Source organism: Nipponia nippon, unplaced genomic scaffold (assembly GCF_047370975.1).
Source record: "Nipponia nippon isolate SJK-2023a ecotype South Korea unplaced genomic scaffold, ASM4737097v1 scaffold_5, whole genome shotgun sequence".
NCBI lineage: Eukaryota > Metazoa > Chordata > Aves > Pelecaniformes > Threskiornithidae > Nipponia > Nipponia nippon.
In genome coordinates, this window is record NW_028262369.1 from 83,221,838 (window position 1) to 83,236,740 (window position 14,903).

The following is a 14,903-nucleotide window of genomic DNA, read 5'->3' on the forward strand; positions in this document are numbered from 1 at the left end:
ATCCCTGGGGAGGCACGCGTGCCAGCCGGCTCTGGGGCTGGCATCTCGGGCAGGAAGAGGCTGGCACGGGCGGGCAGCGTAGGCTGGGACGTGCCCGTGCCCATGACCATGCCCGTGCCCAGCCGGGCAGGGAGGGAGAGGAAAGGCCCGGGGGCGGGGGGGCCTGTGCTGGGGACCGGGCACGCGTCGGGCTTCACAGGGTGCCGCGGCATGGGTGGTGGCGCGGGGCAGGCACTGGGAGCAGCCCTGGCACTGAGCCCCGGCTGCGATGTTGGAGGAGGTGGGGGCTGTGGGGGTACCCTGGGGACGTGCCCGACACCCTGGGCCCTGAGCAGGCAGGGCAGAGGTAACCGGGAGGCTCGGTGGGGCTGGGCTACCCCGGGGACCCTGTGTCACCCTGGGGAACCCTGTGCTATCTTGGGGACTCTCTGCCATCCCAGGACCCTGTGCCAGCCTGGGGACTCTGTGCCAAAGACGCCCAGGGGCTGAGGCCAGAGGAGGTGGCTTTGCCTTAATGCCGGGGTGCCGTGGGGAGAGGCGAGGGGGGCGTGGGGTGAGGGGATGCCTGCAGTACGGCAGGCGGAGGCAGGAAGCATCTGCCAGTGATTTCCAGGCAGGAGAGAGTATCGGGAAGCATGTGCATCTGGGTGTGCGCCTGGTGGGGATTCTCTGATGTCTGATATGGGGTTGTGCACCAAGAGGAGAGTCACACGAGGGTCCCAGCATCCGGGTAACCTGTGTGCAGGGGCAGCCTGTGGCTTGCTCCCATGGCCGGCTGCATTTCATTAGCCTCCGCCACCCTTCCCACGCTCACTGGAAGCTGGAGCCTCCTCGGTGGGGCCAGCTAGCCGAGGGGTGTGCTGCTGGGGGGTGTGTGTGCATGGGGCCAGGGCCAGGGGCCTTCTGCAGAGCTCCTTTGGGCCAGCGCCCAGGGAGGGGCTCCTCCGGCCGGGCAAGAGGCCAGCTGACTCACACGCCGGCTTGTTTTTGTAGGGTCTCCAGGGAGGGCGCGTGTGGGGAGGGGGCTTGGCACAGAGCAAAAACGGCCTCTTGTCTACCTGAAGCCCCTCACGTTTAACCCCTGCACCCCCAGGATACTTTGGAGTGGGAAGATGGGCTCACCCCCAAGGTGCTGGCAGCTGCACCCCCCAATGCTTCCTCCTCCTGCCTTGGAGATGCTGCTGAGGTCTTGGTGTCCCCCCCTTTGGTGGCTCCTGGCCCTGGACCCTGTCCCATCATGCTATTGGCAGCATCTTCCCCTTGGTCCCCATATTTACCCCCTTGGGACCTGCCCGACCCCTTGTTCTGCCCCGCCGGCTGCCCCCCGCCATGGCTGGCTCCCGGCCAGCTGCCTCCTGGCCCAGTTGAGGGGAAGCCCCCAGTTACAAACCCCAAATGGACTGGGTACAGTGGGAGGGGGGGAGAGGGGAGAGACAGGGGTGTGGGTAGGGGGGCTGGTGGGGTGTGAAGCGTGGTACTGGGTGTGATGGGTGTGGGGTGCCAGGGGGTATCATGGGTGTGATGGGGATATGGGGGGGGCACTGGGGTGTATGTGGGGACACCAGAGAGGTTTTGGGGTGCTGGTGTGCGCCACATACCCGAGGAGGCAGTAAGCGGGCAGAACCGTGCCTGGGCGGGCAGGACCTATGCCCCTCGAGGTGGGACCCATGCCCCGCGGTGGCAGCGATGCTGGCGGGGTGCCCGGCGCCCGTGGGTGGCTCTGGTGGGGCCGGGGCAGCCGCACAGACATCAGCTGGGAAGCACGACGCCGTTCCCATGCCCATGTAAGGCCCTTCTCGCACCCGGCCCCTCCGCTCAGGGATTTTTCCTCGCTTAGCAAACCTCCCTTCCTCCCTCCGAGGGGGACGGACGGACGGATGGACACTGGCATGTATCCGACCCCCCCAGCCTGCCCCATCCCTCCCTGTTTGCACCGAAACTGCCTGCCCAAAGCAGGGGGCGGGTAGCTTCCTTGAAAAGTGGGGAAACTGAGTCACAGAGCCCTGCCCAGGGGCAGCCAGAGGTGGGGGGCACGGCGTGAGGTGCAGTGCTTTCCGTGGCAGCGGTCAGGAATGGGTGAGCCTGTGTGTTGGCACGTGCCAGTCGTGGCGCAGCCAGGATCTGGTGGTGACACTGCCCTCCCGGCCGGGATGGAGGGATGAGCCTGAGGATGCTCTGGGCAGTGGGGCCATGCAGGCATGTCCCAAATCATGGAGCAAGGGAGGTGCTGGGGGTGTCCCCATCTCCTGGGATGCGTTTGCTCCGACTGGGCCTGGATTTTGTCATGATGCTGCTTGGAAAGGCTGAGAAAAGACAGGGAACGATGCTTCTCCCCGTGGTGGGAGCTGGCCTGGTGATGGCCCGTTTGGCTGGGCGACGGGAAGAGCTGCGGCGTTTGGCTGCCGAATCGGCTGGCGACCACGGGTGGGTTGTTCTGGGAAACGGTGGCTGTGCCAGCCCCTGGGCCTGGCAGGGCTCCAGCCTGTCCCGCTCGCCCCGTGCCACACCGGGGCCCACAGGTCCTGAGGGAGCGGGGGTGCTGGGCTGTGCCAAAAGGGAAAACTGAGGCATGGCACATAGCATGGGGCTGAGGTGTTTGGGGGCTGCCTTGTTCCCCGGTGTCTCCCCCTGGGGAGCTTACAGTGGGTGCTGGAGCCGTGCCAGGCTGCTGGGCCATGCGTGTGAGTATATGTGTGTCCATGCATCTGAAAACGTGTGTGTGAGTGTGCATGCGTGTACCCAAACACGAGTGTTTTTGCACGATCATGCATGTGCTCATGTGTGCATGATCATGTATGCTTGCAGATGCATGCATGTGCATGTGAGCCTGCAGGGGAAGGCATGCGCGCGCAAGAACATCCATCCGTGTGCACAAGTGTGCTCGCACACAGGCGCGTGGCCACACGCGTGTGCTCCCAGCTCAGTGCCATCCATCCCCGCTGGCCTCGCACCAGGCCTGGCTTGTTTTTCGAGTGCCCCCCTGCGATGGGACTCCGGGGGGGCATGGTTTGTCCATCATTAAACTGAGGGCTGGAGCGGGGCCAGGGCTGGGCAGCGAGGCGCGTCCCGGCCAGAGCAATCGCTCCCAGTGCCTGCAGCACTGGTGGACCCTTGGCAGCGGGGGGACACAGTGGGACCTGTGCCAGGGCGTGCGGTGCTGGCAAAGGGGACGTGCATCTCCTGCCCTCAGCTGGTGCTGGGGACCCTCTCACCTGCAAAGCAAGTCAGGGCCAGGAGGGGAAACTGAGGCAGGGAGCGTTTGGACCCTTCTGGGCAGGCTTGACTCACGGTGATGGGCACCCTGCAGCCGTGTCGTGGCTGGGGGCTCTGGGCAGTGCTGGGGTGCACAGCCAGGCTGTGCATTGCGGGGTGCCTGTGGCTGTGCCAGGAATGGTGGCTGCATGGAGGGGACATCCATGTCCCAGCTGCAGCGGGCTCGTGCTAGGGCACATGTGGCTGTCCCATCCCCTCTCACTGCCCCAGCCACCCTGCCCTGCTGCCTCCTCCCTGCACAGCGGAGGGGATGATGTGCCAGTCACACGAGGAGCTGCCCGTCCTGTCCCTGTCCCTGATGTCCTGTTAAAAGCCACCACCCCAGTGCTTCGGGACAGCTAATTAGCAACACCCCTGGTCTCCACAACAGAGCGGGTGGTGGCGGGGGGAGGAATGCTGCAGGAATGTGTCCTTGGCCCTGGCATGGGCCCAGCCAGGGTAGCGGGATAGGGGGCTGTGGGGGTCAGCCCTGCCTCGGTGCCATGCCAGGTCGTGTTTGTGCAGTGGGTCCTGAAGGGGGTTCTGGTTTTTTTTTCCTCCCTCTTTCCTTTTTCCCCTTCTTTACGTCACCGCCCAAATATTCGGCCTCTCTTAGCTCTGGCGGGGGGGGGGGGTGTCAGCTCGGCTGCTCGGAGGAGCTGGGGCCCTCCTCCGCACCCTCCGGGTGCTTCTGGATACAGGGAGAGTGAGCAGGGGAGCGGGGATGCTGAGACCGCCCACGCTCACTGCACTGGTGAGCACTGGCCAGGGCTGGCCTGGGAGGTGTCAGCTGAGGCAGGGGGAGTCACCAGCCTCCCTCCTCGGGGGCTCCCAGGGCTGGATCCAGCCCCCCAGGGCCCTGCAGTGGTGGAAGGCAGGATCCAGGCTGGACAGGGGCTCCCCCAGGGGGTCTCTGCCTCATTTCCCATCAATCTTCTCCCTTCCCGGACCACTTTGCATCCCCCATGGCCACCCCTCCTGGGACCTGCCCTGGGAAGGGCGCTGGGTCCCTGGGGACCCCCAGCACCCTCCGAGGGGTGACACTGACCCCAAACCAGCTGAAAGGTCTGGCTCAACAAGGGGCTCTACAGACCCCATGCTGGGGCTTCGTGTCCTCCCTGTGTGCTTTCACCTCTGGAGATGAGCCCCTCCATGTGCCTGGTCCTCGGATCCCCCTTTTTCCACCGGGATCTGGGGTTGTGATGCTCAAGGATGCTTGTTTTGGGTCATGGAGGAGCTGGTTCAGGTGGGGGCTGGTTTCTCTGGGGCTGCTGGGGGGACCCTGTAGGGCCCAGGGGCCACTGGTGACACTTGGCTGACTGCTGGACCCGCTCCCACTGGTGCTTTGGCCTCGATGGCCAGGAGGTATTTGGTGTCTGGAGTTCAGCGGCATTGTCAGGACTTCTCTGGCCGTGTCCTGCGAAGGGACACGTCATCTCCCCAGGGGACAGCTCCCATCACCTCCCCGGGGATGGGGACGTGCTGTCAGCACCCTTCGCTCACCCACTCACTTCCGTCCCGCTTGGCCGCTGATACTTTCCCATCTGGCCCTGGCTCTTCCACTGCTGGTGTTTCCCAGGGCCCGGGAGCCGTCCCACGGCCACCTCCCGGGGAGCCAGGGCTGGGGGTGTCCGTGCAGGAGTCTGTGCCGGAGCCGAGCTGGGGTCTATGCCTGGCTTTCCTGGTGCAGGGCGTTCATTGCTCCTTCATCCCAGACGCAGCACTCCCCTCTTTTTGGGATGCCTGCTTTTTGGGGGCTGTCGTGCTGGGGGGGCTTGTTTGGGGGTGCCAGTGGATCCTGGTGGGGGGGTTTTGTCCCCAGAGTGGTGGCTGTTGGGGTCCAGCCCCGTGCCCTTGGGTGCCAGGGAGGGCAGTGGGGCTGGTGCTTGCTTGGGATGGGGGTGAGGAGGTGCCCCCCCAGGGATGCTGGGGCTCCGCTCCAGCGCTTTGTCCTCGGCAGCGGGAAGGGTCCACTGGCAGTGGGAAGGGTCCACCAGTGCCTCTCGGTGCTCCTGTCCCATGGCACCATCCGGCTGCCAGGGAAACTGAGGCATGGAGGGGCTGGGCAGGATCTGCTGGAACAGGATTGCACTCACAGGAGGGATGCATCTTACAGGAGTCTTGGAGGAGGGCAGAGGGAGAGCCCCTCGCCACCAGCCCCTCCCTGGTGATTTTTGGGGGGGGTGGCAATGCAGGAGGGATCCCCGGGGTCCTGCACCGTGCCGGCAGAGCCAGCTCTGGCCTTTTGGCTGAGCCTGCGGCGTGAGGACAGAAATGCAAACAGGAACGGGGAGGCATTGGGTGAGAAAATGTCAACAGCACTGGGCCGGGTGCCTGACTCGCTGCCTCCCCGGCCGGCTCGCCACTCTGTGGGGCACTGCTGGGCGGGCTCCCCCTGCCCCGCACCGCCGGGGGCTTCCCCCCTTCACTCCCGGGTCTCCCGGCACTGAACACTTGCTCGCGCAGCAGGGTCGGGGCTGGGCTGCCCCAGGGGTGGCCGGGGAGAGCAGGGCTCCATCCATGGCCACACAGAGGCCCCGAGGAGGAGGAGGAAGGGAGGAAGGCGAGGGGGATGCTGGGCACACCCTGGGTTTGGAACAGGCGAGCGGGGACTGGCGTGGCTCCACATGCCGAGGGACAGCCGGGGCTTCTCCAGCATTTTGGCTTTGCTTTTTGATTGGGGGGTGGGCTGGTAAATCTTCACATCCCCCCAACACTGGGGGCGCGGGGCACCCAAGGGACGTTAATCGGGCACCCCGTCCCGTGCGTGGCAGGAGGGGAGAAAGTTGTGCCAGGGGGTGCCAGGCAGAAACGGCCCCAAGCAGGGCCCCACACCCCCGTCCCTGCCACCCCCCCGCCAAGGGCATGGGGACGCTGGTGGCGTCACGCAGGGCGATAAGGCCCCGACCCCGCTGCGCCCCGCCGCCCGCCGCGGCCCCTCGGTACGGGGTGCGAGGCGCTTTGCAGGGGCAGGCGGCGGAGGTGTGGGAGGGTATTTTTTGGAGGGGGTCTGCCCGCTTGCCGGCACCCCTCGCCCAGGGCCAGCTGCCCGAGCCGGGCTCCTGGTTGCCTTTAAGGGCGTTTTTGGGGGAGGTGAGGGGAGCAGAGTGGGGCTGGACTTGGAGCGCGCCGTGCAGCTGGGGAGAGAGGGAAGAGGAGAAGAAAGAGGGAGAAGGAGCGAGAGGAGGGAGGGGAGCGGTGGAAAAAGCCGCCCCGGGACCCCCTTCCTCCCCAGGGTCGGGGCCGGTGCCCCCGGGCTCCCCAGCCCCCGGCCGCCCCGGGGGTGCGGAGGGGAGCGGGGGGCCGGCGGGACCCCCCTGCACCCCTCCATCGCCGGGGTCCCGCTTGCGGGGAGCGAAACCCTTCGGTCTCTCCCCCCTCCTTCCCTCCCCTCCCTCCTCCCTCCCTCCTTCCTTCCTTCCTTCTCCAGGCTTGGCCCGGGGAGGGAGGGGGGCTCTGCCTGCAGTCTGCCTTCACGCCTGCCCGCCCGGGCGACGCCGGGCTCCCGCCTGCCCCCCCCCCCCGCCCCGGTCCCCCCGGCCGCCCCCCCCGGCCGCCCCCCGCGCCCCCCGGGCCAGGTGAGGCTGCGCTGCCGTCCCGTTCGGATGTAGGCAGGCGAGACCCCGGATGGATTTCGGGAGCGTCATGAACCAGGTACGGGAGGACGGTGAGGGGTACGGGGGTCCTCAGCCCCCCCGGTGGCGGTGGTGGGGGGCTGCTGCGGGGGGTGGCATCTCTTCAGGGGGCGGGGGCCCACGCGTGACATGCGAGCGGTGATGGGGTGGTGCCCCCCTCGCCCCCGTGTTGGGGGTGTCCCCAGCTGTCGGTCTCGGAGTGCCGGGGGGGCTTGGAGGGGGCAGTTTGGGGAAGGGGTGAGGGCCGGCTTGCTGCCGGCTGGGAGCTGCGAGCGGCTCGGCGGGGCCGCGCCCCCCGTGCCCACCTCCCCACTTCGCGGGGCGGTGACCCGCAGGGTGTCCCGCACGGGGGGGACACACGCCGGCCTTGGCGTCCCTTCCGAAGTGCGTAGGGACCTGTCCCCGGGGAGCGGAGGCTGGGCGGGAAAGCGGGGTCCTCCCCCGGCACCCTGCTCCCACCCGGCGGCCGGGTGGGCGATGCCGGGTGGGTGCCTGTCACCCCGGGGTGGGGGACACGGGAGGGGCGAGCCCCTGGGCCGGGACACCCTGGCAGCCCACGGGTTAACCCCCCCCTCCCCGCTCCCGCCGCGGGACCGTCAATGGTTAAACCCCGGGTTAATGAGTGGCGAGGAGCCCGGCGGCCCCGGCGGGTGCCAGCCCCCCGCCCCCGGGCAGCGACCCCCGGGCCCTCGGCCCCGCCGGGCCCGCAGAGGGTTAAATCCGGCAGGGCAGGTCCCGGCGCAGATGTTTTTGGGCTGTGCTCCTGGGAGAGGAAACGGCCGAGCGAGGCATCAGCCCTCTTGGTTTTAAGAGGAAAACAAGAAAAAAAAGACAACTGCTCCCTTCCCGGGGGTGCCTGATCCCGCTCGGCATCGGGGGTCAGCCCCCCGCTGCGGGACTGGTGACCTCGGTGTGGGTGCTGGCAGGGACAGGGGGGTGACAGTGGCTGCGCTCCCCCCAGGTCCTCATGGAGGGTGCTGGGGTGGCATCTGCTGTGTGATGAGTTTGGGGGTGCTTGGAGGGTGCTGGGGTGGCATCTGCTGTGTGATGAGTTTGGGGGTGCTGGGGGGCACCCAAGCGGGCACCCCTTGACCCACAGCGTGGTGGCACCGGGAGGGCTGTGTGCGTCCTGCCTGGAGTCTTGAAGCCGTCCCTGGGGGTAACACCCCCCAGGAAGGTGGGTCAGGAGAAAACGAGCCCCCAACCCACACCCTCTCTAACGAAGCCTCCCCGTTAGCGATCCCGCTGGCCCCTGTTTCAGGAAGGGCAGGGCTGCTGTCCCGCCCTGGGCAGGGTGCTGCGCCTTGGGGCTGTGCCCCTCTGTGTCCCCCCCTTTTGGGGTCCCAAGCCAAGGGGTCCGTTTGCACCCTGACTTGTTTGGGGGGGCTCCTGGAGCAGAGCTGTGCCCTGCCCGGGGCCACCCTCCTGCTTGCTTGGCCACTGTCCCATGCCTGGCCCCGTGCAGCCCATCCCCGGGGCGTCCCGTCCCAGAGCCACCCCGCAGGGTGGTGGGGCGCAGGGAGAAGAGCAGCCCATGGCATGGCCCCTGGACAGCGGGGACCAGCTCCATCTCTGCTTTCTGCCCTGTTCCCGCCACCCCGACACCATAGATGGGGGACACCAATTTTGGGGGTGCTGCTCTGTTTCACTGCAGCATATTCAGCTCTGTCCCATGGGGTGGGGACACAGCACTGACCCCGGTCCCCATCTGCTCAGGGCTTTCCACCATGAGGGGAGCCCCTGGGCTGGGGGGCACAGACCCCCTAGGGCAGTGAGGGCTTATTTTGGCACCTTGACCACCCCTGGAGGTGCGTCACAGCCCCATGGGCCCTGGCAGGTGCCCCTGATGCCATGGGGCAGCCCATAACTGGCAGTGGGGTCTCTGTGCCTAGGGGTGCGGCTTGCCTGGTGCTCAGCCAGCGTGGCAGAGGGGATCTGTGGGGCAGGGTCCCATGCAGGGGGTCGCAGTGGGGCACAGGCAGCCAACCTGCCCGCTTCGGAGCCCGTGTGCTGGCCAATCCCACAGGATCACCCATGCTCCGACCAATCCCATGTCAGAATCCATTTGTTGACCAGTCGCATGTGAGAATCCCTGCACTGACCAATCCTGCACGGGAATCACTGCTCTGACCAATCCTGCATGAGAATCAGTGCTCTGACCAATCCCATGCCAGAATCCATGTATTGACCAATCCCGTGTGAGAATCTATGCACTGACTAATCCAGTCTAAGAATCCATGTGCTGGCCAATCCTGTGTGAGAATCCGTGCGCCAGCCAATCCCAGGTGAGAATCCAGGCGCTGACCAATCCCAGGTGGGAATCCAGTTGCTGCCCAATCCCATATAAGAATCCACGCGCTGACGAATCCCCTGTAAGAACCTGTGTGTGGACCAATCCTGGCGAAGCCCCCTGCAGCAGGCTGTGTCCCGGCCAATCCCTGGTGCGGGAGCTGCTCCCCGGCCAATCCCAGTGGCCGGTTTGGGGCCGGGGGGTTGGTTGATGGGGGCCCGGGGGACCCCCGTGCTCTCCCTTGGCTGTGGGGTCCCCGTGGGACCGAGGTGAGGGGTGTCCCTGCAGCGGGCTGGCAGCACCCAGGCGTGGGTGTGGGCAGCGGGGCATGGCTGGGGCTGCGGGGCCGGTGCCAGGCAGGCGCTGGCTGGTGGGGCCGGATCCAGACCTGCTGCCTGCAGATGTTGCCTTTTTAGGCACTGGAGCACAGCACATCCCTGCCTGTGGCCAGCCCCGTGCCGACCCAGCGCCCGCTGGCAGAGAGGGGCCAGCCCCTGTCCTGGGCATGCGGAGGCACCTCTGTCCCCTCCTGACCCCCAAAACCCCCTTTTCCCCTGCAAACAGGCCTGGGAATGCTACGTTCTCCCCCTTCCCCTAGTTGGCACTTGGCAACCCTGGGGTCGATTGCTCAAACCGCCCCGGAGCTGGGACCTGCCCTTATTTGGGTTGAAACCAGGACTATTTTGGTGCTGCTGCCTCCATCGCAACCCTTCGGAGCTTCCCTGTGCGTTGCCTTCCCCGTCCTGTCTACCCCTACTGGGACTACTGGCCTGGCCAGCCGCGGGCTGCTGGGGGCTGTCACCCTCCTGGCCATGCCGTGAGTCTCGGGGTGCAGACTGACCCCGGGGCCACTGCGGGGTGGAGTGGCTGGTGTCCCCTGTGGTATCACAGCCCCGATCTGCAGGGCTGGGTGCACTGGGTGACCTCTGTCCTGGCCCTGCTGCCGCCTTCCTGGCGGGGATGGGCCACAGGGCAGCTCCCCGGGGACATACCCGGGGGGAGACAGAGGGGATGGGGTCCATCCCAGCTTGGGGGACATCCCTGGCATGGTGGTGGCTCTTTGCTGTGCAGTACCCTCCCCGGGTACCACCAGCATCTCTTGGGCAATGCAGGGGCAGGGCAGGCCGGTGGCCTCTATGCTGGCACTGGCACTGCCAGGCATCCTGGCATAGAGGGGATGGCATGGTGACAGTCCCTGGCCTAGCTGTGGGGCAGGCTGGGGATGTGCAGAGAGAAGCCTGGGAGCGGCGAGACCTCTGTGCCCCGGCATCAGCCCAGCCTGACTCACCCTGAACCACCAGCCAAGCCGTTCCCCGGCCCTTCGGCACAGCCGCCGGTTACCCCTACCCGAGGGGAGAAACCCCAGAAACAGCAGAGCCCCTGAGTGCTGGTGGGGGCAGAGAGGGGCTGCGTGGTGCTGGGGTGCTCCCCCCTCCCTGGGACCCCCGTGCTGGGGGGCCAGGGCTCTGCGCGGCTGCCCTGCGCCTCGCACACCGGGGCTGTGCCGGGCAGGGTGGAGCTGGGGCGAGGGGGGAGCGGGCGCGGATGGAAACATGCCGTCCTCCCGCCGGGGACTTGTTGCATAAACAGGAGATTTGCCAGAGCTGCGAGAAATGTGAGAGCAGGAGCAGGCAGCGTGTGGTGTGGGCAGGGGGGACCTGGCCCCTGTGCAGGGCAGGGGGTGGGCCGGAGGGGCACTCGCTGAGCCCGGACCCTATAGTCCTTTATGGCTGGCAGGGGGGAAGGATGCTGTGGCTGGTCCCACCGGGAAGTGGGGAACAGGGGCGCTGGAGAGGGGAAAACCTTCCCCGATGTCCCCAACTTGGTGGCCCCAACCGGTCCCCTTAAAGTGCCTTCTGCTGTGGGGTGCCAGAGCAGGGCTCCCCCTCTGCCCCACACCATGGCTAAGAGGGGCTTTGGCAGGGCTTAGTGGCTGCGGCAGGGCTGGAGGGGTTGGCAAGCAGGGGAAGGGCTTTGGGGCCAGCTAGGAGAGGAGGTTGCTGTGGCCTGTGGCTGTCCCTGGGATCCCCCCTTGTCTGGGGCAGGGTCTCGGGGTGAGCAGAGAGCTGTGGGGTGCATGGGGAGGTGATGCGCAGCCCAGCTGGGACGTGGGTGGCACAAAGCTCAGGCGAGCTTGCTAGGGAGGAAGAGGTCCCCCATGGGGTGACGTGGGACCCCATGAGGTTCCCTCTGGGGTGACGTGGGCTGAGCTTGCATTGGTGCCACCCCAGTGTTGTCCCGTGGGACGCCGTTCTGGCCACTGAGTCACCATCCTCTTTGGCAACCGCGTTTCCAGCCTGCAGTGTGGTTTTGGTGGGGGACCCCCTTCCTGGGGGCTGGAGGGAGTAGGGTGCCTTGCTCCCCTCTTTTGGGGTCCACATGCTTTCTGGGTAGGGGGGCCAGGAGGGCTGAGCCTGCCTGATGCTGGCTTGCTGTGAGGGGGGTCTGGGATGCCGGGGGAGTCCCTTTTGGCTCCAACTTCACCAGCCAGGCTGGCTTGCCGGTGTCTTGGTGCCTGGCCGTAGGAAGCAGCTCTGGTGTGCCAGGGTCCAGGTGAGGACTGGGATGGCTGATGCTGCGGCTGCTCCCGGCATCGCAAGGGTCAGCACTGGCCCGGATATCAGCCGGCTCGGAAATGTTTATCAGAGCTCCTGGGGAAGGGAAAAACAAAAACCGCCACCCAAAGGAAGGGATATGCGTCAGAGATGGGCTTGCATCGCCCACCGGCGGCCGGGTGGGCCGTGCTGTGGGCTGTGGGCCAGCACTTGCCTGGCTCCAGCAGCCCGGCCAGGAGGGACCCCTGCACTCCCCCAGCCCGCCCCGTGCCCACTGCTGCACTGACCCAGCCTGCTCCCGAATCGCAGGGCCCCTCCGTGGAGGTTTGTTTCCCCCCAACCCTGCTGGCATCCCGCAGGCTGGGACTACAATCCGTGGGGATGCTCTGTCTGGAGCAGGACTTGGTGATGTGCCTGGGCACCTCCGCGGCTGCAGGCGTTATTTTGCTGAGGGAGGAGGAGGAGGGAGAGGAAGGATTTGGGAGGGAGGGAGATGCAAGCGGTGGTTGCAGCATGGAGAAGGCTCTGGGGTGTCTCATCACTGGGTACGTGGTGGATGTCCGCATCCCTCCAGCCTCGCTCAGTGCTTGTGAACTGCCAAAGTGCCAGTGGGGATATGGGGTGCAGAGGCCTTTTTCCAAGGTGCAGCTGGTGGGGTCTGGTGGAGGAGGGCTCCCGTGGGCTGCTCTGCCCTGGGGCGGTGTGGCCAGGGGCTGCCAGGGCTTCGCTGGCCAGGCCAGGTGTTTACTTCTGGACTGGGACATCTCAAGGGTATCGAGTTTCTCTAGGTACGGTGACAGCTGGCTATGAGCGAGCGAGCCCATCGCTACTCTCCAGGGGAAGTATGCAGGGTGTGCCCAACCCTTTACGAGACATCAGAGAGTCCACACCACTCGTGGCCGTGGGGCCTCATTCGCTGAGAAACTGCTTTTGCTGCTTGGCAAAACCCAGATCTCAAAGCGTCGTCTTGTGGGATGTGGCTGCTGGGAGGGACAGGGCTGCGACCTGGGGGGCCGGGCGGGCGGGGGGCTGTGGGGGGCTGGCGGGGTGGGCGGCAGCCCCGCTGTGCCTCGTTCCTCGCATTCCTGGGCAGGGCTGCCGGGCGGAGGGGTCGCGGCGGTGGGGGCCGGGCGGCAGGAATGCAAACACCGGTACAGGGGGGAGAAGAAAGGCCGCTGTGTCTGCCGCAGCGAGGCAAAGCCCGGAACAGGGGTGCGTGGGTCCCCCCGCCTTTCCTGCCCCTCTCTGCACCGGGGAATGCGGGGGTCCCTGGGGACGGAGGTGGCGGTGGTCCTGGGGGTTGCCGTGGTCTGGTGTGGGGTGATGCTCTCACTGGTCCCGTGGGGCAGAAGGGATGCTCTTGCAGCCCTGGATCAGGAGCTCGGCTTTCCTAGGGAGGGGTCTGCTGCCTGGGGCAGGGTCTTCCCCCTTCTGCTTGAACCCAGGGCATGTTTGAGCCAAACTTGAGAGAGGGATGGAAGCTGAAAACAGCGTTACGTTCCTGCAGTCCTCGTAAAACTGCCTTTCTGGGATGAGAGTGTGCCATACAGTCTGAGTTGGTGTGTCCTGTGGATGGGAGGAGCAGTGTTGGGTGAGCACAAGCCCATATTAGACATCAAAGAATCCGCTAGGGGAGGGGACTACAACCATGGGCACCCCAGTTTTCTCCTCCAGCTGAAGGAGCATTTGTAGCCTGCAAACCTCCTGGTGCCGACAGCAGAGGAGGGTTGGGCACAGACCCTACCTGTCTGCGGGACCACCGTGTCCCAATGCAGGGAGCAGCTGAGCATCTCCCCCCATCACCGGCCTGGGAATCTAGGACTGGATGGGGGCCGGGGGCCCTTGGTTGAGCATCCTGGGGGGAAGAGTGTGGCGGTGTGCGGGGCACGGTGCGGGATGCAGGGCGGCCCTCGCCGGCCCAGTCAACAGCGGCTCACTGCCGGAGAACATTCCAGGGAGGCTGGCGTGGGGCCAGCGCCGCGGGGCAGGGAAAGGGGCCTTTTATGGAAGCGTTTCTGCATTAGAATAAAATCATAATAATAATGCGCAGGGAAAGGGAGCGGGAGGAGGAGGAACCCCCGATGAAAACAGGGAGGCGGGATGGGAACGGGCCAGTGGCTGGGGAGGGAGCAGGCGCTGGGCATCATCCTGCGGGGACCAGGATGGAGTGGGATCCGGGTGCTCCAACTGGGGTGCTTGGGGCAAATCCTGCTTTTTATGGCCCAGGGCAGGGGAGGCTGAGCGGGGTGCGGGGGGTCCCCGTGCTGCCGTGGTGGGGGACCAGCCCCTGAGTGGTGTTTGGCACATTGGCTCGATGCTGGGACGGGGCAGGGGATGGCTGGCTGGGGGTCACATGTTGGGGTTTGGAGGGGACGAGGTGCCCCGAATCACACCCTCCCGTTACTGCTGGCATCTTGGGGCCAATGCAGGGCTGGACCGGCTGTTCCTGCTGCCCCCGGCACCAAAAAACAAGGCGCTGCCTCTCCCACCCTGGCGTGCTGCTGCTTCCCGGCGGACTGGGGTGCACACAAAACCCAAGGTTAATTGTCAGTAATTGCCGCTGGTAATTAAGGTAACAATAGCTGGGCTGTTCAGTTGGCGGCTGCAGGAGCACTCACGAGGCCGGGCTGGGGTTTGTTCCAGGAGCTGCTCTTGGCAGCAGGCAGCCGCCCCACGCCGTGCCGTGCCCCGCTGTGCCCACCCGGGGCTGGGGCTGCCCAGGCTCCCTGGCCGAGGACCAGCGGCACTGCTGCCGTGGCCCCAAGCCCACTCCCAATACCAGGGAGCCCAGCCTTGACCTCAGGACGCTGCCTGTGCTCCTGCTCAGGGTGGCAGGGCCATGGGTGTCCCTGTCACCCCCTTGGGTGGGCACTGGGTTTGCTCTGGGCAGGGGGTGGATGCTGCAGCTTGGCCCATTCCCATGCCCTGTGCTTGGCTGGGGGCTACAGGGACTAATCCTGGCCCTTTTTCTGCTTCCTTGCAGGCTGTGACCCCCTGCTCCCCTACTGTCAACTATGAGCCGGTAAGTGAGCCCCCCATGAGCCATGGGTGACAGGCAGGGCTCTGGGGACGCTGGGTGGGACAGGACACCCTGTTCTGCACTGGATGTGGGGCTTTCTCTGCCTGGGGGCTTCAGGGTGTGAGTCCTCTGCCCCCAAAACCCCAGGGGTC

General features: G+C 66.3%; 1 protein-coding gene across 16 annotated transcripts in view; it reads left to right on the forward strand.

Moving 5' to 3' along the window:
* TNS1 (tensin 1) overlaps positions 1-14,903 on the forward strand; it is a 69,972-nt gene that overhangs the window by 8,736 nt on the left and 46,333 nt on the right. For 13 of the 16 annotated variants that reach the window (XM_087733823.1, XM_087733825.1, XM_087733824.1 and 10 more), the window contains exon 4: positions 14,716-14,754. In XM_087733823.1, coding sequence (XP_087589949.1) covers positions 14,716-14,754 — 39 coding nt within the window. Of the gene's footprint in view, positions 1-6,790; positions 6,907-14,715; positions 14,755-14,903 lie in introns of those variants that run through there. The other 3 variants (XM_087733835.1, XM_087733834.1, XM_087733840.1) reach the window with 3 other exon arrangements.